The 27,670-nt window shown below is 37.9% G+C and overlaps 1 protein-coding gene across 2 annotated transcripts in view; it reads right to left on the bottom strand.

The window, feature by feature from the left end:
- RECK (reversion inducing cysteine rich protein with kazal motifs) overlaps window positions 1-27,670 on the bottom strand; it is a 73,855-nt gene that overhangs the window by 33,474 nt on the left and 12,711 nt on the right. The window contains exons 3-10 of one of the 2 annotated variants that reach the window (XM_045081569.1): window positions 25,181-25,255; window positions 24,202-24,238; window positions 22,643-22,728; window positions 20,938-20,985; window positions 7,853-7,886; window positions 5,609-5,806; window positions 2,759-3,026; window positions 448-627 (exon numbers count right to left, since the gene is read on the bottom strand). In XM_045081569.1, coding sequence (XP_044937504.1) covers window positions 448-627; window positions 2,759-3,026; window positions 5,609-5,806; window positions 7,853-7,886; window positions 20,938-20,985; window positions 22,643-22,728; window positions 24,202-24,238; window positions 25,181-25,255 — 926 coding nt within the window. Of the gene's footprint in view, window positions 1-447; window positions 628-2,758; window positions 3,027-5,608; window positions 5,807-7,852; window positions 7,887-19,693; window positions 19,774-20,937; window positions 20,986-22,642; window positions 22,729-24,201; window positions 24,239-25,180; window positions 25,256-27,670 lie in introns of those variants that run through there. The other variant, XM_045081570.1, reaches the window with a different exon arrangement.

Here is a 27,670-nt window from a genome sequence, read left to right as displayed (position 1 = left end):
TACCTCAAGAAAATACAAAGAAGACAATATTTTTGTATGAAATAGGGAACTGAGTGGGACTTCCAGACTGGTTGAAGTAAACCAGTTCAAAAGAGGGCATTTGATGGCCAAATTGTTTACAGTGATTTATTCTGCAATGTATTCTTTCCACTGGTTGTGTAATAGAAGGAAGAGGGGAAGAATGGTAGACTGAGGCAGAAAAGGTTCTTTGAATTCTAGATGCTTTAAGTATCACTAGTCTAAAAGGAACTTTGTTATGGTACTTCCTTTCCCAGAGGTGATTTACTGGATAGATTATAGCATTTAAAGATGAAATCAGAAAAAAAAATACTACTTCCTTTTAACTTAGCATCAGAGTAAAAATCAGAGTAAAGTGGTCTTTTCACTTATTTAAGAAAAAGATAATGATAAAATACTTCCATTCCATGTACAATAGTTTACTCCTACCTGTTGTTAAAATTTGTACAGTAAGTAAGATTTCTACAGCCCAACTGGCAAGGTTCCCGAACATCTGCTAAACAGGTCAACATGGACACTTCCACCGGATTATATTCACAAAAACGATCAAATTCTTGCCAACTCTGTGTATTGCCCCAGCTCATGCTATAAAGTTTAGTGCACAGTTCTCTGAAACAAAGGCACAAATGCAGAAACACAGATGAGCCAAATGAATAAATAATTTGATTAGCATAAAACTCAAAATCTATGAACTATACTGCAGAATATAAATAAAAAAAACTTAACTAAAACCAAAAGACTCAAATTTATCTCCTAGAATTTAGAGCCATAAACAGTGAACTTTTCCATGAAAATCTTCATCTTGTTTTGTCATCTGTTTCTTTCCATTTTCCCGTGATTGCTACAAAGCTCAGTGCTAAAGGTAATGTTTTATTACAGTATTTGTACATTCTTATTCTTGGCACAGTTATTTCTTCTATATTTCTGATCTCTGTCTTACCTTTACATAAAGTAAGGTAAGGCATATGGTTTTGCCTCCACAAAGATAGATTCCCCTATATTTATATTTCATTCACAGGAGGTAAAACTGTGACATGGTCCTTAGATTTAAGAAGGCTTACAGACTTAGGGTTCATTAGTTTCTCCCTGAAAAGTTATCCCAAAGCCACTTACATTCTTAAAGATAGGCCAAGGTAGTCTACATGTAAAAGCTTATGAATTCCAAGGCTTCTATATACTATTGTAGTTCATATATGACAATCTTATTTGCAGTACTCAATGATTACAAAGCAACTTGCATATGACTAAAATAGTATCAGTACCATTTCCAAACTAATTTCACGTTAGTTTAATTTTTAAAATTTATAAAAGTAATAAAAATGTTTAAAAAATACATGTAATATAAAATATAATACTCCCAAAATATGCAAAGTCACACATAAAAATTCTCCATTCCTGCCACATTTTATTTAACTTTCATAACTAACCCTATCAGGAGGATGTTTTTACTTTTATAATTTTGCTCATTCACTCTGCTGATGTTTATTGAGTGCCTATTTTGTGTTAGACCCTGTTCAAGGCACTGGATATATCACAGTAAATAGGGGAGATAAAGTCCCTGTTCTCCATGGAGCTTATCCATCTTTGAGATGAGGAAGGTGCAACTGAGTTAAATTCTGTACCTTGAGCTGGAAACCAGTTCTTTTTCTGGTCCTTAACTTTCTCTATGACCTTCAACAGACTGTTCAGTAACATCTCAGAATTAGTTTTCTATATATATGCAGGAATTATACAAACCAACATCAATCATAAGATGGAAATAAACCAAAAAATCCTACATTAAGGTAAGGTAGGGCAAAGTGTTTCTTAGTGAAGTTCTTCTAGACGACACAGCAATTCCAATCTCCAGTGACTTTAGGGCATAAATACTTTTAAGGACATTCAAAGAATTACTCAGCATCCCTCCCATAAATACATTTAGTTCCCATTAGCAATCAAATTCCCTTAATTACCGGACCAATTTAACTTCTCTTTAAGCTCTTCTGTTAATTTTCTTTGGATATCTTCCAGATTTTTTAATATTTTTGGTATTTGAGGAGTTATTCTAGGCAAACTTTTTGCTAAAGGTCCATTCAGTTTCAGGAAAAACTGTTTCACTCATGGTAGGTGATATTTCAGGATTTCTAGTAATACGTGGTCCATTTTCATCTAAAATATCCCTAATAAAGTAAACTTCTAGTTCACCTGTGTTCTACCATGACCTTAGTTACCTCCATTTATTCTTGTTTCTAGATTGTTTCTTCTGTCTTATATTTGTGTAATTTTTCCCTAAGTGTATCATCCAAATGAATGCCAATATACTGCTATCTAACTTTGGGTTTAAGTGCCAACCCAGATCATTCACCAATATATACAAAAGGTCAGTTACTGTTCCAAGTTTCATAATTTAGCAAAGAGAATGTCCCTTAGTGGTCACATCAAAACATCTTCTAAACTGTAAGCTTACCTAATGATAGCCTTGAGGGTAGAATCCATGTTGCATCATTTTTAAATATTCATTGCTCTGCCAATGTTAATTCTCTATACCCCAAAATACAGTTCTTTTTAGCAATGTTCAAAAACAATGTCTTATATACACATGACACTCAATAAATGTTTGCTGGATGAAAGAAAGATTTTACATCTTCTAAACTCTTAAGTCTATACAATGCAAAAACATAATGTACATTTGCTAGGCTTAAAATCATTAAGTAAAATGCTATTTTCTACTAGTTTTAATAGAGGAAAATGAGATACTGACCTACATGTTGAAGTGTTTGCTTTAGAACAACAATGCAATTTAGCTCCATCGAGGCCCGTAGAGGGAGGAGGGTGTAGAGTGACTCCAGGGTGAACAGACTGTGAGCTTTCAAGAAAACACTGCCAAAGAGGATCCTGAGGCAAAGGCTGCGTCTTACAACCCTCGATGAGGCCATCAACAATCTCCATCTCTGTTTTCTTAGACATCAGAATTCTCTTGCAGGCGTTTTGGCAAGCATGGTCCTCAGCTCTGTCACAGCAATATAAACCTACATTTTCAGAATATATGTGGCTTAATTAGCTGATTTTATGTCATGCACTGCTCAGAACAGAAGAACATGGTGGTATCCTGGAAACACTACTACTCAGTCATATGTCAGTATCCGCAGTACACAGGGTCTACCAAATTCTCTCTCCATTATTTGCAGTCTAACAAATAACTGAAGAGCTAAAGGTAGACAAGGTATCTATTACTAGAATTTACCATTGTCTCCAAACATGGGATCTTTAGCACCAATACTACACAAATGAAAGTTCATCTCATCCTACACCTAGGAAGTCCTGACATGCAAAGTACCTTATGTTCCTGGAAAAGGAGCATAATCATTACAGATCAAACTGGAATTATTTCATGCTAGAAACAACTGCCTAAAAGGGATTGTGTTCTTGACAGAATGACAAAGATGACTAATTTCAATAGCAAAATCCACAAAACCATATTCTATCACATTCTGGGTTATAGAGCTTTCATATATCTGTGCAAGTTAACTAAGTTGTAATTTATTTTTTTAAGATTTTTAAATTTATTCATTTTAGAGAGAAAGAAAGAGGACTCAAGCAACAGAACAAGTAGAGGGGAGGGTCAGAGGGAAAGGGAGAAGCAGACTCCCTGATGAGCAGGGTGCCCACTGCCTGGGATCATGACCTGAGCCTAAGGAGAAGCTTTAACCTACTGAGCCACCCAGGCCCCCCTAAGCTGTATTTAAATAATACAATAGCAAATTCTGACAAGACATCAGGTTGCTTCTGCCTTTAAAATGAATGAAGTTTGGGGTGCTTGGGTGGTGCCGTCAGTTAAGCATCAGACTCTTCATTTTGGCCTAGGTAGGGATCTCAGGGTTGGGAGATTGAGTCTGCACTGCACTCAGTAGGGAGTCTGCTTAAGATTCTCTTTCCCTCTCCCTCTGGCCCTTTCCCCCATGCACATGCACCCTCTCTATAAAATAAATAAATCTTAAAAAAAAAAGAATAGGGATGCCTGGGTGGCTCAATCTGCTTTTAGCTCAGGTCATGATCCTGGGGATCTGGGATCAAGGTGCACATTGGGCTCACTGCCCACTGAGGAGCCTGTTTCTCCTTCTGCCTGCTGCTCCCCCTGCTTGTGCTCACTCACACTGTTGCTTTCTCTCTCCGACAAATAAATAAATAAAATCTTTAAAATAAAAAAAATGAATAAAGGTTATCTGTGGCAAATGCTTCATCCTCTGATTTCATCAGCCACACCACAAAATAGTATAAGCATTAGAGTTCTGCTTCAGCTGCTGGACGCATATCAATGCCTCTGAGTTTACAAAAACAAGTCTCTCAGTATCCCAGGGTAAACAAAATTTTGGCATTTGGTTTATAAATCTTGTGTGTTTTGTCAGTTTGGTTAATTAGTCAATTGCTTAAAGTTTGGTCACTTTTAAATGAAGAAAATGATTATAGGACATATAAAGCTGAGACTTTAAAGACCCCATAAGGTACAGGTTCATTAGGAGGTCCTGATTTTCCAAAGTATCAGGATCTCTTCTCATTTTTATGATGCTTTTATTGTAAAAGTAATAACTGTTCATTATAAAAATTCAAACATTATAAAAACATAAAATGAAATATGTATGTAACTAAAAATGTATTATACTATACAGTTAGTTCTGCAACTTGACTATCTTCCTTACTATATCTTAGACTTCTTTTTCCATAAACATGCTTTTTTCTTTATGTTGGTTATGAAGTATTGTTATTCTATAGATATATAATTTATTTCATCAACTTTAATCAATACCCTATTGATGGATATTTGGGTTATTTCTAATTTTTCTCCATTACCATCAGTGTGGTAGCAAACATCCTTTACATGTGTGAATATAGTTTTGCAAACTTATGAATCTTCGTGAAGGATAAATTCTGAGAAATGGAATTGCTAGATTAAAAGGTCTGAACATTTGAAATTCTCATGGTCATAACCCAACTTTCTTTCAAAATATCCATACTAATGAATTCTCTCATCCCCAGAACAAAGAGTGCCTGATTGCTCATACCCTTGACAGCTCTACCTTTCTTGGTACCTTTCAGCTGTGATAAGAATATGCAATCTGCCAAATTAAAACACCAAAGGAAGTCTGGTGTTTCCCAAATGACTGAGACTGCAGATTATCTGCAAGAATTTACTTCCTTGGGGCGCCTGGGTGGCTCAGTGGTTTGGGCTGCTGCCTTCAGCTCGGGTCATGATCTCAGGGTCCTGGGATCGAGCCCCGCATCGGGCTCTCTGCTCCGCAGGAAGCCTGCTTCCCTCTCTCTCTCTCTCTGCCTGCCTCTCTGCCTACTTGTGATCTCTGTCTGTCAAATAAATAAATAAAATTAAAAAAAAAAAAAAAGAATTTACTTCCTTTTTTTAAGTAGGCGCCACACCCAGCCAGCATGGAGCACAATGGGGTGCTTGAACTCACGATCCTGAGATCAAGATCTGAGCTGAGATGAAGAGTCAGATGCTTAAACAACTGACCAATGCAGATCTCTCAAGAATTTACTTCCTTTTTACAAATGATTTTACCAATGACTGAAATGAGAGGAGTATGTTCATTTGACTTACTATCTGTTGGGTTCCTCATTGGATAAGATTGGGTATAATTGTTCACACAGTGTATTAATTGCGGGCTGATAGCGGCACAATAATTTTCCACTGCTTTGATCTGAGATGGACCAGGAGAAGAGTCTGTTCGAAAGATGGCTTGACAGTATTCTCGGCAGTTTGTGTGATGGCCTGCATAACTGCAACAAACGGAGCCCACTAGGGGGAAGAAAAGGAGATGATGTTGAAATGGAAATAGCCATTTGCTAACAATAAATCATCAGAATATTAATAGAACATTATGTACCTTTTTGAATTTGAGAAATAAAGCCACAGCACAGATTAAATCATCACTACTATAGGCATAGCCATGAGGACATTCAGGTGCTTGCTGGTGTTAAGAGAGACAGTATTTGTGAGTGTATAGTCTATCCAGCACAGTGGTTCTCAGGAAGAGTGCGATCACCCCTCTGCATGTTTCTGGTTTTCACAATGACTTGGGGAACACTGCTGGCATTTAGTGCATGGGGTTGGGTTTGTTCACTGCTGTGCAACGTACAGGGCCATCTCACAGAACCAAAGCAGTCTCCCAAAATGCCAATACTGCCCATGCCAAGAACCACTGGAACAACTTCTTTTCATGTTAGATTTGTGGGGATTAACAAACAAAGCAAGGCAAACAAAACCAAAATAAAACCAAACCCAATATGCTCCCCATTTATAAAACAAGACCAGTAAAAACTGGGATACCAGGCTCATTTCATATATTTGACAGTTATATAACTGTGTATCTTGAAAAAATTCTCAAAAGTTCTATTTGAACATCTCTAAGAACATGTCTAATTTGAAGTGGTCTTTACCTCACAACTGATATTACTTGCTTTAATACTGAAAAGTAAAACCCACATTTGAAATACCCTTTTTGATTTGAGCATTTTTAGAAATCAAGGGGGACCATCTCAGGTCTCTGGGGGGGCCTAGATGAGTGGTTGGGGGTGCAGATATGGGTTTTATACTGGGGAAGTGCAAGACCCACATAGGAGAGGTTAGAGGGTCTGTGCAAAGCTGAAGGGAACCCAGGTAAGGCAGGAAATGGGTAAGAGAAAGGCAGGTAGGAAATCTCTTACAATTATTACAGGTTATGGAGGAACCAGAATCAGGTTTCTGGTGAATTCCACCGACCAGGGAATCAGCAAGGAATCCAGAAATAATGACAAGGATAAAATTATACACAAATTAAACTAGGACTGAACTGATACAGGATAGGTCTGTTTCCTGCATCAGGAAACTGTTTAATACTTATTGTGCCACCTGTTTGTAACTTACAGTTACTACTTAGTGTCCTCATTGCTGAACTGTTCAATTTCAACAAAAAGAGTAATTAATGGCTACATGTATCACCATTAACCTTAAGATAAACTGAGGGGTGGGGTGGAGAATACTGAGGACAGAAGAGACAAGTGAAAAAAAGCCAAAGGTGCCCATCTTCTGATTCCTCCATTAGCCTGGCTTCCTCGCCAGTGTGGGAGGACAGAGATTACTATGAGAATGTCTTGGAAATTGTGAATTAAGCCCTAATTAGAGAGGGTTAGAAGATAAAATCTAGCCAGCTGATGTTTCTTATCATACTCTGATACACTGAACTGCCAAACTAATCCAAACAACTTGTCTGTTCCTCAGCTGTGTCTTGCTAGCTGCAACTGCTCTCACTACTCCCTTCACCTGGGATGCCCTTCCTCCCATCTCCACTGTTGATATATTGTCCATCCTTCAAGGCCCAGCTCAGCTGCCAACTCCACAAAGTCAACTCTAAACACCCCTGCTGGATGTGATCCTTCCTTCCTCTGAACTCCCACAGCACTTTTATTAGGACACTATATCAATCCTGTGTCTGTCTCCTCAGAGCAAGTAGGCAGTAAATGTTTGCTGAACGAATTGGGAAGTAGTCCTTGGTAAGCACAACATTGTATCACCTGGGAATGCTTAATTTCTGCAAGTAATCCTATTAATTCAAGTAGGGCATGATCTTCCCATCTAACAGTCGTATCTGCTTTGTAAAGCTACTGTTAAGACATAGCAACTGTCATAATTCACGAATACCCTGAATACCACTGAGGAAAGAGCCTACCAAAATCCTTCAGGCAGCTTACTAACAGCCCACGTCATAATGCCAGGTCTTGGCAACATTTGTAACAGCTAAATTGTATTCTCTAAACTGTATTTTGCTCTTTGGACTGCTCATATAACCATTGACAATATACTTACTTTCATTTCTGCTAATGCAACTGAAAAGAGCATTCTGTAAATTAAAGAAAAACAAACAAGTTAACCACGATACAGAATTTCTAATTTTATTCCACTTTATGGTTACAGGGAAATCAGAATATCAAGTTATTTAATTCTTCTCTAAATCCAAGGATGAAGACAAAGAAAGCTGAGATGGGACCCTGGTGAAAAGGGAAATCATCTTCTAACACAATCATTGGGGGTCAAGATTCTCATCCTGAGCCATAAGATGATCACAGTATAGCAAACCAAGGCTGTGTATATGTGGGGTAATCTACGATGTATTGATCTCAAATATTTCTTGCAGTATATAAAAGAGCTCCCAGAAGGTAATATAATAAAAGGCATTTAGGGAAATAGAGATCTCATGTAACACTGCATTTTAGAGTTGAAAGGTCCTTAGAGATCATCTTTAATCCTTTTCAAACATGGTGATGCACCAGAATCATGTGGGCTTCCTAAGCCTTACCCTACACTAAAGAATCAAGAGCTGGGAATAAACCATAGAAATCTACCTATTAAATAAGCCTTCAAAGATAATTCTTATGTAACTTTGAATCACCATATTGTATTCCTGAAACTAATATGACACCGTATGTTAACTATACTGGAATTAAAATAAAAACAAAATGATGATTCTTATGTAACCACCTTGGGAAGCTGGGGAATCTCTACCACTTTAAAGATGAACAAACTGTTTCCCTCAGCAGTGGGGAGACTGCCCCAGGTCATATGACAAGTCAAAAACAGAACCTGAGATTAGAATCAGTATTTTGAGTTCTCAGATCACTGTTCAGAAAACATCACACTGTGTTAAGTCACTCTAAGGAAAACAAGAGGCAAAATAAGACAAAACCCAAAAATTTCTTGTTCAAAGCCATATGGATATTCAGGGCTTATTGGCTATGATTAATATTCTGTAATTACAACTGAAAGAGAATGAATTCCTAAAAGAAATAATATGGGCATAAACAAAAGGAAGATGGAAATCAAGTGCTCTTATAGTTCAATATAGATGACTTTAGCTTTTAATTGTAGCTAAATCATAAGCCAGCTATGTGGTCCAGTCTTTTAAAGGAGCAGCTTTACTGACATTTAAAATCTACCTTTAAGGATCCACCTACGCAGCTGTGTGAAGCTATACTGCATTCATTTTCTCCACTAAGTAATATTCTACTGTAGAAATAAACTATACTTGATTTATCCATTTAAAGCAAAACAAAACAAAAAACCCAGACTTGATAGATAAGGGCTAATGATTCATCCAGTCTGAGTTCTTTCTGCTAGAGATCTCAAGTGATACGGAGTGAAAAGTAAACATTTTTGACGTTAATGATCTCTTCTAGATCTCTCTTCAGACATGTTTTTTTGTTTGACTTCTTACCTACCTGTTATATATAGCCATCTATTTTGGTTCAGTCTTTCTAAGAACATTTTTCATAAAATGATTTAAATCAGTATTAAAATGCAATCTACCAGGGCACACGCGTGGCTCAGTTAAGTGTCCATCTCTGGATTTCGGCTCAGGTCATGATCTCAGGGTCGGAAGATCGATCCCCGAGTTGGGCTCCACACCAAGTATAGAAACTGCTTTGGATTCTCTCTCTCCCTCTCTCTTTGCTCCTCTACTCGCCCACCCGCTCACTCCCTTTCACTCAAAAATAAATAAAATAAAATTAAAACAAAAAGCAATCTACTACCAAGTTTCCAGCCCCCTTTGATTCTCACCACCTTTCTCTTTCTAATAAACTGGTTGTTCTTTTGGGCTTGGCTTTTTCAACCTTGTACCTGAAGGAATGCGTTTATTATCTTGGTGGCCATCCTGAGTCAAATGGCGTTATCTCCAGTTTTGATATTCTTCCAGTTACTCATACAAGTCTCCAGAGCAGTGGTTCTCTGCTGGGGGTGATGTGCTCCCCAAGGGGCATTGGGTGTGGAGGGGGAGCATGTGCACTGCTGGCATCTAATGGGCAGAGGAGGCCAGTGGTGCTAAACACCCTCTAGGGCACAGGGCAGCTCCTCCACAACAAACAACAGACTGAAACATTAATAGTGCCAAGTTTCAGAAACCCTGCTCTGGAGACTTTCAAATTTGTTCAAGCTGGATTTTTAGAAATTTGACCTTATAAATAAAAGAAATATCATTCTGACTTGGCCTGGTGGATCTTAGCTTCAGGGAGAGATACTGAAGGACACAAAACCTGAAGAATGTCGGAGATCATCTAATTCAACCCATTATTTGACCAAAGCCAGAGATAGAGGCCTAAAAAGGAGAAATCTTTAGAACTCTAGCTTTCACCCTTATGTGGGTTAGCAAACTATGGGACATGGCCAAATCTTGCCTGCTGCCTCTTTTTGTAAATAAAGTTTTATTGGAATAGTCGCACTCATTTGTTTACATATTGCATACAGCTACTTCATACTACAATGGTAGCATTGAGTAGACAGAGGCCATATAAACTGCAAGCCTAAAATATTTGTTATCTGACTGTTTACAGAAAGTCTGTCAACCCCTGAGGCAAAAGGAGGGCCAACTGTCTCCCTCGATGTCACATCCACAGTTCAGAAATATTCCTTAAGCACTTCGGATTTTCTCTTAATGTTCACTGATAGACCTTATATGGATAAGTTTACTTTATTGAACTATATATAGCAGTACTTCTGCTTTATTGAACTATATATAGCAGTACCTCTAGTATTAATATAGACAATTTTTATATCTCTATTTTTATCTTTATTAATTTTAAGGTTTTAAAGAATGGTCCTTCATTCCAAGTATACCAGCATTTGATGAATTAATCAATTCTCTCTTGCTTACCTTATACGCATCACGATTTCAAACTCTGATCACATCATCCTCTTTGATAAAGGATTCTTAACATTAAGTAACTATAGGTAGGCATAAACTATACCTTGGGTAACTATCTAATGTATAAATCACAGGTAATGGCCTTTTCACTGCTGAAACTATTGCTGATAGTCTGACAGGGTTTTAGACATACGTATAATCAGTTACACCATTAACTTATAATTTATTCATTTCTTAAGACATTTGTTAAGTCTTAGCTAAAGCTGGGGCACCTGGGTGGCTCAGTGGGTCAAGGCCTCTACTCTCAGCTCAGGTCATGATCCCAGGGTCCTGGGATCGAGCCCTGCATTGGGCTCTCTGCTCAGCAGGGCACCTGCTTTTCCCTCTCTCTGCCTGCCTCTCTGCCTACTTGTGATCTCTGTCTGTCAAATAAATAAATAAAATCTTTAAAAAAAATAAGTCTTAGCTAAAGCTAATTCTTGTCTTACAAGTGTCTGGTCGCCATCTGGTGGCAAAAGAGGTAACTGAGGCTTTATACTAACATGATGGAGTCTCTTCCGACCTTTGGCCATTACTGTACGCACTTTGCCTCCATATAACAACTCTGCTCATCTTCTTCTAGAATAGATAAAAATTAGTGTTACCAAGATGAGGATCTGCCTCAACCTCAGAAAGCCAAAAAGCACAGCAGTGTGCTGGAGCTGACGGGATCCCAAAAGATCTTCAAATCTAAAAGCCTCCACTATCCAGCTGGACAGACAATGTACTCAGTAAGCACAAAGGGCAGAGCCAGGGCACCACACTTTCTCTCATGCCACTATGCTGTAAGAAGACTGGATTATTTTTCCAAATGCAGCCAATGCAAGGTTGAATTTACGTCCACATTGTAATCTTTTTTTTTAAATTATGTATGTACGTATGTATGTATTTGACAGAGAGAGAGAGACACAGTGAGAGAGGGAACACAAGTGGGAGAGGGAGAAGTGGGCTCCCTGCTTGACATGGGGCTCGAACCCAGGACCCTGGGATCATGACTTGAGCCAAAGACAGACGCCTAACGACTGAGCCACCCAGTCGCCCCTGTAATCTCTTTTTAACAGTCTCCTAGTTTTAGAATCAGCACATTAAATTGTAGGGACAACAATCATTTCTTGAGGTTTATATTATTTCTCTTAAAAATATTTGAACATGGGATGCCTGGGTGTCTCGGTTGGTTGAGCAACCGCCTTAGGCTCGGGTCACGGTCTTAGAGTCCAGGATCGAGTCTCTCATCGGGCTCCCTGCTTGGTGGGGAGTCTGATTGTCCCTCTGACCCTCCCCCCTCCTCATGCTCTCTCTCTCTAATAAATAAATAAAATCTTAAAAAAATTTTTTTGATCATGAATCTTTCCTCAGGTAGCTACTTCTAGTTCCCTGCCCTACTTGCAGTGGCTTTAGAGAACTGCAACAAGTTTTCCACCTAGTGCTGGGAGCAGGGAGCAAGCCTGACAGGAAAACTAAAATACAAAGTAAAATAAAAGTCAAGGGAACCACAGTGATCCTGCAAGCCATACTGACCCTCCTTTGGGGGAAGAGCTACTAGAGCACAACTGGGAGGTAGACTCTCCTGATCCAATCACTTGCTCAGAAGTTGGCTCTGTGGATTTATTTTGTCCCAGCCACACATCCTTTTCCATTTCTGAGACTCTTTTATTTCTACTTAACATCTCTCCATTTGCCCATTTGTCTCAATGATGAGGATGATGAAAACTAAACAAACACGGACTACATGAACTTCATTAAAAAAGGGGATCATTTTGGATGCTTCAGTTACTTCTGGATAAAGACCCAAAAGAGCACATTTTATGAACCGTTACTTAATGTTCCCTATTCCCAAGGCTACTAGTTAAAAGTAAAGGAGCTGCTCTGTTCTTAAGGCCTCAATAAATAAAATGTTTCTTTTTCATAAATGGACTGAAATTTCTCCCACATTGAAGTTTTGCATTTCATATGAGGAATCTAGCTCATCAGATGCTAAGTTGGAGAGATTAAATAATTGATCTCTATTTTACTTTATTTTATTTAATTTTTATTTAATTTTATTTTAAGTAAGCTCTAGGTCCAATGCAGAGCTTGAATTCACAACCCCAAGATCAAGAGTTACAGGCTCTACCAACTGAGCCAGCCAGGCACCCATAAATAATTGACCTTTAAAAACAAACATGTTTTTAAACTTCTACAAGAAGTTTTTTCCTTATTGTGGACACCATGGCTTTTTAGTCAAAAAGTTTAAGTGACTAGAATATGTCAAGGATTTAATATCTTGATTAGATACTGCTAAATGAGGGTTTCTTCATTTTCTGCCTCCCAAATAATTAATACCATTTCAAGAGCTGGATAAAAACAAACACTCAAAACTGAAATACAAACAATAGGCCTAGACTGCTCAAAGTTTACTCATTATCAACCAACTGTAAGCAAATTCAAGAGCAAGGAACATCTGTAGAGTAACCCAAGGTCTAGGACAGAGCTCAGCACAGTGTTTTGGTAGACTGACTATAGTCATGGCCCCAGTTCTTCACATTTTCCTCTACCTATTTCTCTTATACTAACTGGACTTAGCCACATGGTTTGCTTTGGTCACGTGGACAGTAGCAAGCTTGAGGCAAGCAGAGGCCTGCACAGGGACTTTCATCTTTCCACTTCCTCTCTTATGCTCTTATCACCACCACCAGAACATGCCTGAGTTAGAAGGCTAGAAGAGACGCATGGAGGAGAGCTGAGCTGACTTAGCTAACAGTATCCTAAAGAAGCTAGACTCAGGCTGACCTTCAGGCTGACTGCAGAACCATGAGTAAACCCAGCCCAATCAGCTAAGGTTGGCCAGACCAGCACTCCCTATCTGGCCCTTACATTCATAAGAAATGATAAACTGTTGTAGTATCAGGCAATGATGGGAGTTTGGGAATAGTCTGCTACACAACATTACTGTGATAACAGATACAGCATTCAGTGCTTTCTGTACTCATTCTGAGAATGCCTAATACATAGACATTTATACAAGGTTTCCACATAAAACTGCTATTTACTCTGAAACAAAGAACTGTGTATAATTCAGCTTTCCACAATGGAAAAAGTTTCTACTAAAAAGTTCTATCTATAAAAATACTAACTGTAGCACCTATTTAAAGTCAACAAATTTTTGTTCATCCTTTAAGCCTTACCTGCTCTGTGAAGACTTTCCCATTACACTGTGCAGGGTTGTTTTGTTTTAGGCTCCAATGTGTCTTGTACAGCTTTCTAGCAATGGACTTGTTTCACTGTATTATAATGAGCTCTTTGAATTTCTCTCTTACCATGGACTAGCTATGAGCTTCTTACACAGTGGCTAAATCCCCTCACCTTTGTATCCTGAGAACAGTGCCTGAGATACATTAAATGTATCAGTTTGGTGTGTTATCAATTCAGTGAATGTTAAGTGAATGATTGATGACAGATGCAACTGAGAGGTATACTCTGTCCCAGGAACTTAAGAGTTTAATATTAAAAAGGGACATGTAAACACAAGAGTTATACTATACGTCAAAAATGCTATAATCAAGCTGTAAAGTGTTTAGAAGTAACAATTTTATGTGTATAGAGGAAAGAGGGCTGGGCAGGAAAGGTTTCAAAGAACTACCTAAGCCAGAATTTGAGGCAAAGGTTGTTGGCAGTTGGACAGGAGTACTGGTGTGCTAGGACCCACTTTTGTAGGGTTAAGGATGGAGGGAAAGTCCTGATTTATAATATTTGCTGATGTTTGTGGTGAAAATACCCCCGTCATGGCTGTTTTTGGGTTAAAAACTGGCTGGCAAAATTCCTGAATATTTAACAGTTCTCCCTAGCTAGGAGGAGCTGGCTCCAGCATACCAATGGATGGGGTAATAGGATGGATTCCAGGAGAGGGAATTCTAGGTAGAACACACAGGTCCTACAACTACAACTAACAAAGCACATGGTCAGTCTGGGAAATTACAAGTTGCATGCTGCTGAAGAGCAAAGGAGAGGACAGTCACTGGCTAGATGGAGAAAAGCTTAGTTTACCAGCCGAGGAACATGGACTATATCCTACAGGTGAGCCACTCACGAGTTTTAAGAAAGGGAGTGACACGACCACATCTAGTCTTTAAAGAGATCACCCTGTCAGAACTGGAGAGAGTCAGTAAGGGGAGAAATTAGATAGGAAGGCTAGCTGGGCAGCTACTGTAGTCCAGAAAAGTGGTATAGGGTCCTGAGGGAAGGCAGTAACTGAGGCTCTGGAAGGGAGACTGACTTAAGATAGATTTTGGAGGCAAATCTTTAGGGCTTGATAGTCTCTTATTTGTGGGAGGTGGTGATAAAGAGGAAGGAGTAGACAATACCTCTTAGGCTTTTAGTTTATGTGTCTGGGAGGACTGCACTGGAACAACAAACAAGAAATGAATGAAAATTTGTCTTGGATTTGTGTGCGTGTGCACATGCACTCAAACACACACACAAACTGTGTAGCAGTGGCTTGGAGGGAAGGGGAAGTAGGGAAGGTAACAATCAGTTTGGTGGATTTGAAATGCCCACTGAACACAAAAGTACACATATTCAGTAGTGACTGAGGAACTCAGAGAAAAAGGTTAGCCAAAGAAGATTTTGGAGTTGCCATCATCATAATGGGACAATTAAAATTATGGGAATAGATGAGATTGCCTAGGGGGAAGAGCCTAGTCATTTAGATTAGACCAGGTCACAATCTAATCAAACTAGATCCAACTTCCCTTTGGAATGATCTCATTCAGGTGATTCCTGAGAAAAAGGACTAGAAGAGGAAATACACTAGCACAAGGAGACTGAATAGGAGTTATTCCCTTCCAATACAAAATATGACAAAACAAAACCAAATGCCCATGGAATATAATCAAGGTTTTCCATCTTAAGCCAGTACTGCAGGACCTAATAGGTTTCGCTCTTTTTGGAGCTCATCAGCTGCAGGTAACGGCTCACATCCACTCTGGTACAGGGTCTTGATACAGCATTTTTTCATCTACAAGCCTCCCACTCACAATTTTCTATTTATCATATTCTGCCAATTCTTGGAATTTCCTTAGCACTAACTCAAAGAAGCTTTACATTTAGGTCCTGAAGGCTTTGCTCGGGCAAAGTACTATATTATTCTTCTTGCTAAACTCCCCAAAGCTGACTAACTACAGCCTAGACTATCACTTGTCATACAAGATGGTCTACTCTACTCTTAGAACATTGCAGAACAGATCCAATCACATGAGTCATCAGAGGCCTCTATCTGTCCAGATAATCCTCCTGGCCCTGACAATCCCACCTTATCTCCAAATTTTAAGGGCTATTTCTTCATCCCTTTCCTTTATGCTTCTGGTAGTAAATCTAGAATCAAGGTTAACTTGAGAGAAAAAGGAACAAAATAAAATTAATACATAGAAATCTTTAAAGCGGAACATATTAATGTGATATTTACTGAGAATACACTGTACAGCCTATGTAGGCATATGTAAATATGTACCAAACACTGGCATCCAGGGATATATGACCACTTGTGTTATAGAGGGTGGAGGAGAACCACATATATATATATATATATATGAAAAATTTACTTTTTTTTTAAGATTTTATTTATTTCTTTGACACACAGGGAGAGAGAGAGAGATCACAAGTAGGCAGGCAAAGAGAGGGGGAAGCAGGCTCCCTGCTGAGCAGAGATGTGGGGTTCAGATCCCAGGACCCTGAGATCATGATCTGAGCTGAAGGCAGAGGCTTAACCCACAGAGCCACCCAGGCGCCCCTATTACTTACTTTTATATGCATAAATGACTTTAGGAACTAGGTGGTTATGGTACAGGAGGTTGAAAAAAGACTTAATTGTATACCATTTTGAATTTTGAACAATTATTCAAAAAATAAAAATTAACCTGAACATTTCTCTTGTGCACTGAGCTATGTGTTGACAGGATGGTACTGACAGATCTGAGTCTGAAACTCATAAGGCCTTTGTTTTTGTGGTTCTTAGAGCCTCTTTTTAATATCCTCAGAGTCTTAATTTTATCTTAGCATTCTCACAGAACCAGAACCTCAGAACAGGACATTATTTTAGTTTTGTTTAGCAACTGTTTAGTTGAAACTTAAATGCCTTAAGATTTAAAAAAAAAAAAAAAAATGGGGCACCTGGGTGGCTCAGTGGGTTAATGCCTCTGCCTTCGGCTCAGGTCATGATCCCAGGGTCCTGGGATTGAGCCCCACATCGGGCTCTCTGCTTGGCAGGGAGCCTGCTTCCCTCTCTCTCTCTACCTGCCTCTGTGCCTACTTGTGATCGCTGTCTGTCAAATTAAAAAAAAAAAAGTGAGCTCTCACAAAAATACCTCCTACTGCTTCCTTTATAGTTTCTCGCTTTTCTTAATGAAGTAACATCAAATAACTGGAGTGAAAAAAAGGCAGGAAAGAAAAGAGAATTGAAAATGACACTTCTGAAAAGAATATAAAGAGAAACATAGAAAAGGATCTGTGAAAGAAAGAAGAAACAAAAATGTATAAGTCTGATAAAAGTCTGTAGCACTGTATTTCAGTGGCTCACTCAGCAAATGAAAATGGTATTTATATTTATGACCACTATGTTATATGAATGGTAGCCTGACATAAAGGTAGAATTCATGAACCCAAAACTAAAATTTGTGTCACCACTCTACAGCCATTGCCAAGTCTCTGGAAATTAATCAGCCTCACTTAACGTTTATCCTGACATTCAAGAAAAAAAACTATGAACAATAAAATTCTTTTTTTAATCACCATTAAAATAGTTAATCACCAAGAAAATATTTTCAGCCAATTGCAGACAAAAACTATGTAAAAAAACTTATACTAGATGTCTCACAATTCACAGAAAACACAACTTAGTTTGTACCTTGGCTCTAATGAGGCAGTGTGTGCAGACTCATATAGTTTGCTGATGGTGCTCTAACAGGTGGTGTGTGCTAGTATGGCTTGGTGATGGTTTACAGCCAGCAGCTGTTCAGCTGGTGCCTTCTAGCTGTTGAATATTTTCACTATCATTCCTGATTCTAGTATCACACATCTACAAATCCATGTGGCCTCACCAATATTTCTAGGTGGGCCAAGGACCACACCTGTGAAAATGCATGGAGAATCCAGAACTGAGCGTGTCTATAACACCTGAACATGTCCTTGTGTCAGAGTTATCAAGCTATTGGTTGATAAAGGTAGCTCTAATAAAAAGTGTGATTCTGAAAAAATACTCATCAGTACCGAAGGAAGTACTCTTTCTTTGGTACAGGTCAGAAAAAGAACTGCAGAGTTGGGAGATCATCAGCCAAATCTCCCATCCATTGCAAAAATCCCTCCCACAATATGTGAATCCAGTAAACCTCTGCTTGACCATTTCCACTGAAAGGAAGTTAGTTCTCTTTTCTTGGAACATCTCATTCCAACAGTCTCATTCAACACAGGTAGGGTCCTTCTAATTGGTATCTGGATCTCTTCTAGGTCCCTAAAAAAGCAATTTCAAAATCCAGCTCTCCTCTTTTTTCAACACTTTATCTTTCATCAAGTTTTCTTTAACTCTCAAGGTCTAAGGGTTACTTCACAGTTGACTTGGGCATGATCTCTCTCCTCCTCTTTGGTCCTGTTTTCTAATTACCTTTGAGATACAGGTTATTATATTTAAAAACACCAATACTCAGTATCTCTCCATTTCTTTAAACTCCCTTTACAACATATATGCTTCACAACATATATGTTGTGCATATATGTTTGCACAAGCCCTATTTTTAATTCACAGTCTTTTTACCAAAGTATGCCAATCCTTTCAGGCCTTTCTCCTTTGCAAAGTTTCCCCTGATAAACCCCAACGTGCTCACTCTGCTTTCTGATTTCCCTGATTTTCCTGATTCTGATTTCCCTGATTTCCTCATGTGTGTTGTATATATTTCAGTTCTATACTCAGATACAATTCTTTAGTATTTGAAGTTAAATTATAAGTAACTGAGCTAGAATTCTAAGTTAGGTAAAACTCCAAAGTTTATGCTTTCTATTATATAAAACTGTCTCTTACATTCAATAAATAATTGATTTGTATAAGAAAAGGAACCAGATGCTATAAAATCAGACATAACAATGCTCTACAATTAACTGCTTTATCTTAGTTTGGTTGGAACAAAACAGAATTTTAAATGGCATTAACATTTTTAAACTTTAATCATTTAAGTACATTTCTCAGGAAATGCCCTCAAAAGGGCTTCTGCAGCAGCTTTCCAGTAAAGACAAACATTAGCTCCTCCAAATAAAATTACTCACTCTCTGAATATCTAATCAAGCTTCATAAAACCATCCTGCAGGGTAAATGCTAACCCCTGTAACAGTAAGCCTAAAGTAACAGCTTACACATCTGGAAGTTCACTCCAGGGATCACTCTCAGTGTTAAGGAAAAGAGACTGAAAGCCTAGTTTTATAAATTATACTTTGTAGATAAACAACCAGTCCAATTAAAATAGGTTGCATTACACTGTATTTACCCTATTCACTTCATAACAAATAGTCATAGTCTTTGGACTAGACTTCAACAATCATGAGAGTGAATGTTATTTGGGGTTTATAATGCAGAACCCTCCTTCGGCATTCAAGTGCTCTTGTCTGTCTTTTATTTCTAAGTAATACATAAGAAATCAAATTGAGCCTTGAATTATCTTGAATAATTTATAGAGTCAGTTTTTAACAGATTTATATTCCATATGTAAATTTGTAATATAATGTATATTATATATGTAATACAGATGTATATTACGTATGTAAATTACATATGTAAATTTTTCATATATATCATACTACATATATGTATTTTACATATATATGTAAAAGAGCCCCCTTGGCATGTAGATTTTTGGAAAATAGTTGCTTAATTCTAGGCCAATAAGGGAGGACAGACTGGGAAAAGTAAACTATCCTTAGTATTTCTCTGATAGGACAGTGTTTATCTCTCTTACCTTTCCTGTCCCGTCCTTCATCAACACATACTGGCAGACTTCCTAGGGCAATGCAGAAATCCAGACAAGAGAAGGAAGCACACTAAAATAATGGAGGACAGGCTACAGGAGATGGACAGTGTCAGACATCATGTGGGAGAAAAGAAGGAATTATCACAGTTAGCCACTTTGTTCAAGAGAAACTAAAACTAGTTATTTCAAAGGTAGAGAGATAAGGAAAAAAAAAGAAAGATCTTTTATTTCTTTGCAGCAAGGCTCCTTTTAATAAGAACAGAGAAGAGTTGCTGTTATTCTGGAAATGTGTTCAGAGAGACAGATATAACTTAGCAAATAGTACAAAGGGACAAAAGATAAATAAGATTTTTCCAATTTAAAAACATTAATCAAGAGATATAATTATAGACATCGAGAAAAGAAAAAAAAGGTAGAACTATAATCTAGAAGGTATTAAGAGAACTGTTTTTTCTTTTCCAAGAGAATACAGACTATTAAAAGCAAAGGAATCCCAATGTTTATAGGTAAAAATGATGAATGAGGCATATGCATGTAAGTACCCTTAACTGCACAGTCTCAACGCTATGAAGAACAATTATGTCACATTTAACAATGGAGTTCTAAAAATTGAAGAAAGTAGTCCAGTGAGGAGCTTTTTCACATCAGGGACAATCCTCTGTAAGAATTTGCATGATGTGAAATACCTCCTCTACGCCTCCCCTAGGAACCACCCATTTAGAGACAAGAGTCCTTCAGATTTAATTCAGACTTTGTAATTTAGTACTTTTCCTGCCAAATCAAGAGCTAGCAAAGTTTGAAGCTACTCACACTAGCAGTGTGATTTTGTTTCTTTCAATTAGAGATAGTTTATAAAGATGGATACCTGGATGGGTCAATGTATAGGAAAAGAGGCAAAAAAGGACATGGAACCTAGGAAAAACTACTGCACAAACTTGGATACAATCAGCTGCTATTATGAATACATTATAGGTTAAAGCCTCTATGTGATGTAGGCATTTCTTAAAAAAAATTTTTTTTTAACTTTTAAGATCTTATTTTCTTAACTCATGTATAGCTAATAGGGCATTTCGTTCAATTTCAACAAATCGATTAATGTCATGACATTTCTAAACAAGGTAAAGTAAAAGGCAGTTTAATGCAAGAATGAATTCATTTTTAAATTTTAATGGTTTTATTGATTCTGATAATATTTGAATTATCTATCCAAATTTGTTAAATAAAATGCATACCTCATATTCTTTTCTGCAAACTTTGGAAATATCATTTTTTGAAGATGCCTGAAAGATAAAAAATTTCTCCATTAATTTATTACACATGCTAGTCAATACAGAACAAAAAGAATATACATTAATATGTTACTTGCTGGTATGATATAAGGAAAATCTTACGCTCCAATACTTAAAAGTTCACAAAATACAACAAACAAATTTCAGGCACGTTCTTTAAAACAAATATCAGCCCCAGAACCTACCCGATATGCTAAAACTTCACTCTTTTATGGCTTTAATCTCACATAATAACAGGGTTCTTTTGTTGTTTCAGAAACTAGATGACTCTGAAGGAAATGTAAATCAGAGAACTTTTTTCTTAGTTGAATTTCACTTTGTGGCAAATTTTCTTATGAAGCTCTGCCAGGGCATTTATATTCTGCTTATTCTTTAACACTTTATATTCTAAATTCTCATACTGATTTATGAGTCAATCTCCTCAGAAAAGATCCACATGTAATGGATGGAGCAACTAAAGAGGGAAAGGTTATGCCAGGCAAGTAAAAAAAGTTATTTTTAGGGGCGCCTGGGTGGCTCAGTGGTTTGGGCTGCTGCCTTCGGCTTTGGTCATGATCCTGGGATCGAGCCCCGCATCGGGCTCTCTGCTCCGCAGGAAGCCTGCTTCCCTCTCTCTCTCTCTCTCTCTCTCTGCCTGCCTCTCTGCCTACTTGTGATCTCTGTCTGTCAAATAAATAAATAAAATCTTAAAAAAAAAAAAAGTTATTTTTATGTAATTCTCTTTATGTCCCCCTAGACCCATTACAGTTCAAATCCTCTGCAACTCAGCTTCATCTCAACTGCAACTTCAGCTTCATCTGCTGGAGCAGAGCAGCTGATTGCTAGGCTGTGTGCTGCTCAGTGAGCTTTGCTCAGGCTAAATAGTACAGTGGTCTGAATGAAAGTAAACGTGCCACCATGTCTCAAGGACTCTGGGCCAGAGACCAGTCATTAAAAGAAGAAAATAAGAGAAGGCTTTCAAGCTGTGGTTTCCAGTCCACCTAAATTTCCCAGTTACATCTACTCTCACCATTTGGGAGTATGAGCAGCTAGGAGACCAGTTTTCCCATAGCACTCTGAGAAACCACACACAGTGAAATTTCACTGTGTGAAAATACACACAGTGAAGAAGAGCTCAGGGGCCTAACTTGAATTGGACCAGAGATCTATCCAATCAAAGAGAAGTCATAGTTCACTGCTGGAGTCATGCTCACCTTAGGAGCAGAGAAGGGATATAAAAACATGATCAGGATAAACTCTGAACATGATAAAAGAGAGAAGGAAAGATGAAAGCTAAATAAGCCAACTGAGTCATCTGCTCTCATCCGAGCATACTCTAAATTTATACAAACATTTGTAGTCACTCAGCATGGACTAAGTATCACCACAGGCAGAATACAAAAGGCTTCAGTTCCTATAATATTCTTTCTTCTCTCTTGCATGGCTAAGAGAAGAAAGAATAAGAAAAGGCTGAAGGTCTTACATGCAGCAGCCATAACTGAGAAAGCAGCAAGTCTAAAAGGAAGTGGTCTACGTAAGAAATACTAAATGGGCAACTTTTATGGGTCACCTCTCCAAAGGTATGAAGTGGGCAAAGTCCAAGACATACACAAAGCTAATACTCACACTGTATGCCACGCAGTTTATGAGTCGGACTGCCCAGTATTACCTGCTTGCATGCCTGTCGACACTCCAAGGTAATAGCCAGTTCACAGCAGCCTAAGCCAACCCAGCCATCAGACTTCTTAAAGACACCTTAAAAAACAAAATATTCAAATGTTTTGGTCATAAGCAGTAACAAACATAAATGGCATGCCAAACTGGTTCGCCGATCTTACTAAAAGTCAAAGCAGGTGTCCATAGGAAAATTAGCTGAGATAGCAGGGCCTCAAATTTATTAAGGCCCTCCTCCCACCATTACTTCCAATGCTGTCAGTCTTCTCAGAGCCCCCACAACATAATTATCAGGTACTTTGTTTTTTCTTTTCTCTCTGCCCACCCTAAACTCTCTTTACATCATTCTCACTCTTGGGTAGACAGTGTCTCTAGAGGACACATAGGTTAAGGAAAGCAAGAAGAGGCCTCCTCACTTTACAACTGTGAATCTGAGGCTAAGCTTCCAATTTAACTTAACATGCAAACAAAAAAGGGCATAAGGATTATTACATTCAAAATAGTGGGGTGCCTGGGTGGCTCAGTGGGTTAAAGCCTCTGCTTTTGGCTCTGGTCATAATCCCAGGGTCCTGGGATCGAGCCCCACATCAGGTTCTCCACTCAGCAGGGATCTGCTTCCCCGCCTCTCTCTCTGCCTGCCTCTCTGCCTACTTGTGACTTTGTCCCTGGACAGAGTCAATGGGGCTAAAAAGAAAAAGCAATCAAAGATAACTTGAGAGATTCCAGTCCAGTGTCATTCACAAGACAGGGATTTATGAGTCTTTTGTTTTTTTTTTTTTTTAAGATTTATTTATTTATTTGACAAACAGAGAGATCACAAGTAGGTAGAAAGGCAGACAGAGGGCCGAGCAGAGAGCCCGATGTGGGGCTCGATCCCAGGACCTGGAGATCATGACCTGAGCTGAAGGCAGAGGCTTAACCACTGAGACACCCAAGCACCCCTCTGAGTTTGGTTTTAAATTTATACTTCAGATGTTACCAGGATGCAGAGATCCATCCTGGTGCTGTGTCTAGAAGTTGTGAGTGACAACTTAGATTTGAAGGCTGTCTTCCGGAGGCTGACTAGTTAACAGTTCTGGGAAGGAAAGCAATTACCAGGTAAGTGTGGAGAGAGAAGAGAAGAGGACCACACACATGAAAAACCAAGGTCTTTAATGGGGAGAGGGAAGTGGAGAGGGAAGGCAGGAGAGGATAAGGTCATGCATGAGGCCAAGGTGGAGTCATAAGGATGTAGCAGTCACAGTACCAGGTGCTGCAGGGCAGTCAAAGGGAGTGAATACTGAGAAAAGTCCATATGATTTTAAGTATCGTGAGATCCTAGTGCTCTTTCAAAGACCAGTTTCACTAGAATGGAAGAAGTAGAGACAAGAATATAGTCAATGATTGAGTGAATGAGAATAAACTATACATCTGAAAATTTGGGTGACTACAAGAAAGTGAAGATAGGAATTCAAGGGAATACATTACGATTCAGGACTATGACAAAGATTTTACAATCACAAAATAAGTTTTTAAAGATAAAGTGCTAAATAAATGTTACACTTCTTTGCTTACCTGGCAAAGATGAATTCATACAACTCCAAATTTCAACCTAAAATTGTAATCACCAAAAAGCTTTTATATAACCAGTTCCTAAATATGATAATTTATACAGAAATTATGTACAGCTAATTTGATTATGTTTGTTTCTATGTAGTCAGTGTTCTTAGACTATATGAGTATCAAGCAGCTATTGAAGGAAGAAAAAATAAAACTGAGATGCAAAAATATTGCTCGCTATCTTCCCATCTAAGAGCACTAACAATGAGTCTGGGTACTCAGGATGCTTATTGGAATCACTGTTTCTAATCATAAAGACAGAAGTGTCTATAGAGCAAGTAAAGGTAAATGTAACTGTCAGAATTTTTTGATCAAGTTTTCACCCCTCATATAATGCAAGTCACCACATCTAAAAAGTCTGTCTCATGTAAGTTCATATTCTGTAGTCTGGCCCACCAGTGTCCTGAACACTGAGGATGGATCAAGCACTGTAAAGATTTTTAAGTTACATGATTCAGACATACAAGCAATATATCTACAATACACCAAAAACTGGGAAGATAGGAATAATGAGAAGTCACACATTTCCCCTTATCCCAAATTTAACTTTTCAAATTCAAAATAAATGTAAGATATAGTTATTATGGTTTTCATAATATTATCAAAATAATGTTATCTAATAACAATATCTAAGAACATTATCAAAATAAGTAAAATTCCAAATTCCAAATAAAAGGTTATTATGAAATTTAAAGACTGTAATACATTTATATTTAGTATTATTTTTATACCTACATCATAGGATAAACAATAAAAGATGAAAAGCAATATTCTACCTAGCAATTTGTGTGATGATCTTTTTAAAATACCTAGTTAAATCTAACATTTTAATCTGGTCACAAACCCAAATCATTTTGAAAATTTTCCTGAATCTAGAAGTTAACTCATTAGATGGCTTCATTTAGACAAAAGATTTAAGTTAAACAAAACCTACCATTGTTTCAGGGCAATAATCTGGGGCTCGCTGTAACAGATGCTTTAGTCGGGATTCACTTTTTGAGGAGAATATCTATTTAAAAAAAAAAAGTTTTTGTGGCATTTTTCTGCAAGAAATAAGATGATGTAAAATTTGTCCTCTATACTTATCAGTTGTCTATTTTCCAACTTCCTTTTATAAGTGGGAAACCTTTGGAAAGATCTAAATTAAGCTGAGGTAACATCTCTTAAAAGTTGGTTAGTTTGGCAAATAATCAAGAAAGTTCATATATGCAAGTCTAGACCTTTTCTAATGACCAAAAATGGAAAAAACCATGCTACCAAATCTGTTGGAGGACAAAGGAGAAAAAGAAGAAAACAGAAAAGAAAAAAAGATAAGTTTATTCTAAACCGTTCTACAAACCGCTGTTAGTCAACTGACAACAATGTAAAACAGATTATGTCTTACTCTTGTTAGTGAACAACAAGTCTATGAATAGCATTACGGCATAAACTTCCATAAAATACCATTAAATAGAGACAAAGCCATTTTTAATAAAGATGCTGAGGAGGTGACCAGTTCATTCACCAGGCTAACTGGTGGCTCTCTTCCAAACAGAATTTTAATTACTACAATTACAACTTGATGTCTCAGTAAATTATAAGCCATTATATATGGGATAGAACTTCATGGTTACCTGCAAATAGTTAAGACTGTGAAATCCATGAATGCTAAGGGCAATGAAAAAGGATTTATCTCCAGTTAGACTGTCAGTCTTACAGTTTTTCTCCCAAACTACCAAATATAGTTAATATGTGACAAGAGCTAGAATATCACCATTTTGCAACCATTAGTGAATTATGCATTTAGGCAATTATCAATAATGATTATCAATAATGACTATAATGTTAATTTCAAAAAGAAGCAATCAGACACAGTTAACATTATGAGTAAGACCTGCTGAACTAATAAACAAAACCAAAATAAAGCAAAACCTAACCTGAATCAGATCAAGCTTCTGGACCTGTCTCGTTAGGTTACTATTAGCCTTGTGTGGTTATCTAAATTTAACCTTAAATCAATTATGATTAAATAAAATTTAAAATTCAGTTTCCCAAACTTTTTCTCTTTCTTCTCGACCTCTTTAAACACATTCTTTTTTTTTATTCTCGACCTCTTTAAACACATTCTTTTTTTTTAACTTTTAATTTTTTAAAAAATTAACATATAATGTATTGTTTCAGGGGTACAGGTCTGTGAATCATCAGTCTTACATAATTCATAGTGCTCACCATAGCACACACCTTCCCCAATGTCCATCATCCAGCCACGCTATCCCTCTCACCCTGCTACTCTCCAGCAACCCTCAGTTTGTTTCCTGAGATTAAGAGTCTCTAATGGTTTGTCTCCCTCCCTGGTCCCATCATGTTTCATTTTTCCCTCCCTTTCCCCTACGACCCGCACCCTGCCTCTCAAATTCCTCAGAGAGATCATATGATAATTCTTTTTCTCTGACTGACTTATTTCACTCAGTTTAATACCCTCTAGTTCCAACCACGTCATTGCAAATGTCAAGATTTGGGGTTTTTTGATGGCTGCATAGTATTCCACTGTGTATGTATGTGTATGTGTGTATATACCGCATCTTCCTTATCCATTCATCTGTCTTTAAACACATTTCAAATGTTCACTTGACACATGTAGCTAGTGGCTACCATAGTGGATCACACAGATATAGAATATTTTCATCACTGCAGAAAGCTCTATTGGATAGCTCTGCTCTAAATCTACCTACCAATTACTAAGCAATATAGAGGACAGGGGAACAAAATAAATGATACCATGGAGTGGCAAATAGCATAATTCAGATTGTGAGAAACTCTACAGGATAAACGGCCAGATTTATTCACCAAATAAGCAAAGTCAGGAAAGCAGTGCTTTAGCTCCCTTATGATGATACCATCTAAGAGCCATTTTTGCTTTTAAAAGCTGGATCCTACAACCCTACCAGCCTCAATCTCAGAATGATTGTATGTCCTAATGCCCTGCTAGATGGATAAACTGATGGTCTATAGAATGCATTCCCCTGGAATGGCTATAGCATACCAGCCAGCCACGTGGACTACAACTCAGCCATACATAGGAATGAACTATGGATTCACATATAACATGTACGAATTTGAAACACATTATGCTGACAGAGCTGTATTCAAAAGGCTACATTTATATGGCATTTTGAAAAAGGGACAGAAAATAAATCAGTGACAGAGGTCACCAGTAGGCACAGAGGCAGGCAAAGAGAGAGAGGGGGAGTCAGTCTCCCTGCTGAGCAGAGAACCCAATGCAGGGCTCGATCTCAGGACCCTGGGGATCATGACCTGAGCCGAAGGCAATGGCTTTAACCCAGTGAGCCACCCAGGCGCCCCTGGGTTATGTATTTTTGACAGGAATGCTACTTAAGATGCTGTGCTTCATTTCAGTGCATTATGTCAGCAGACACATATTAAT

This window comes from Mustela putorius, unplaced genomic scaffold (assembly GCF_011764305.1).
Source record: "Mustela putorius furo isolate JIRA1106 unplaced genomic scaffold, ASM1176430v1.1 tig00000580_pilon_pilon_pilon, whole genome shotgun sequence".
NCBI classification, from domain to species: domain Eukaryota; kingdom Metazoa; phylum Chordata; class Mammalia; order Carnivora; family Mustelidae; genus Mustela; species Mustela putorius.
The sequence above is the reverse complement of the archived record's forward strand: the minus strand, read 5'-3'. Positions and strand labels throughout refer to the sequence as shown.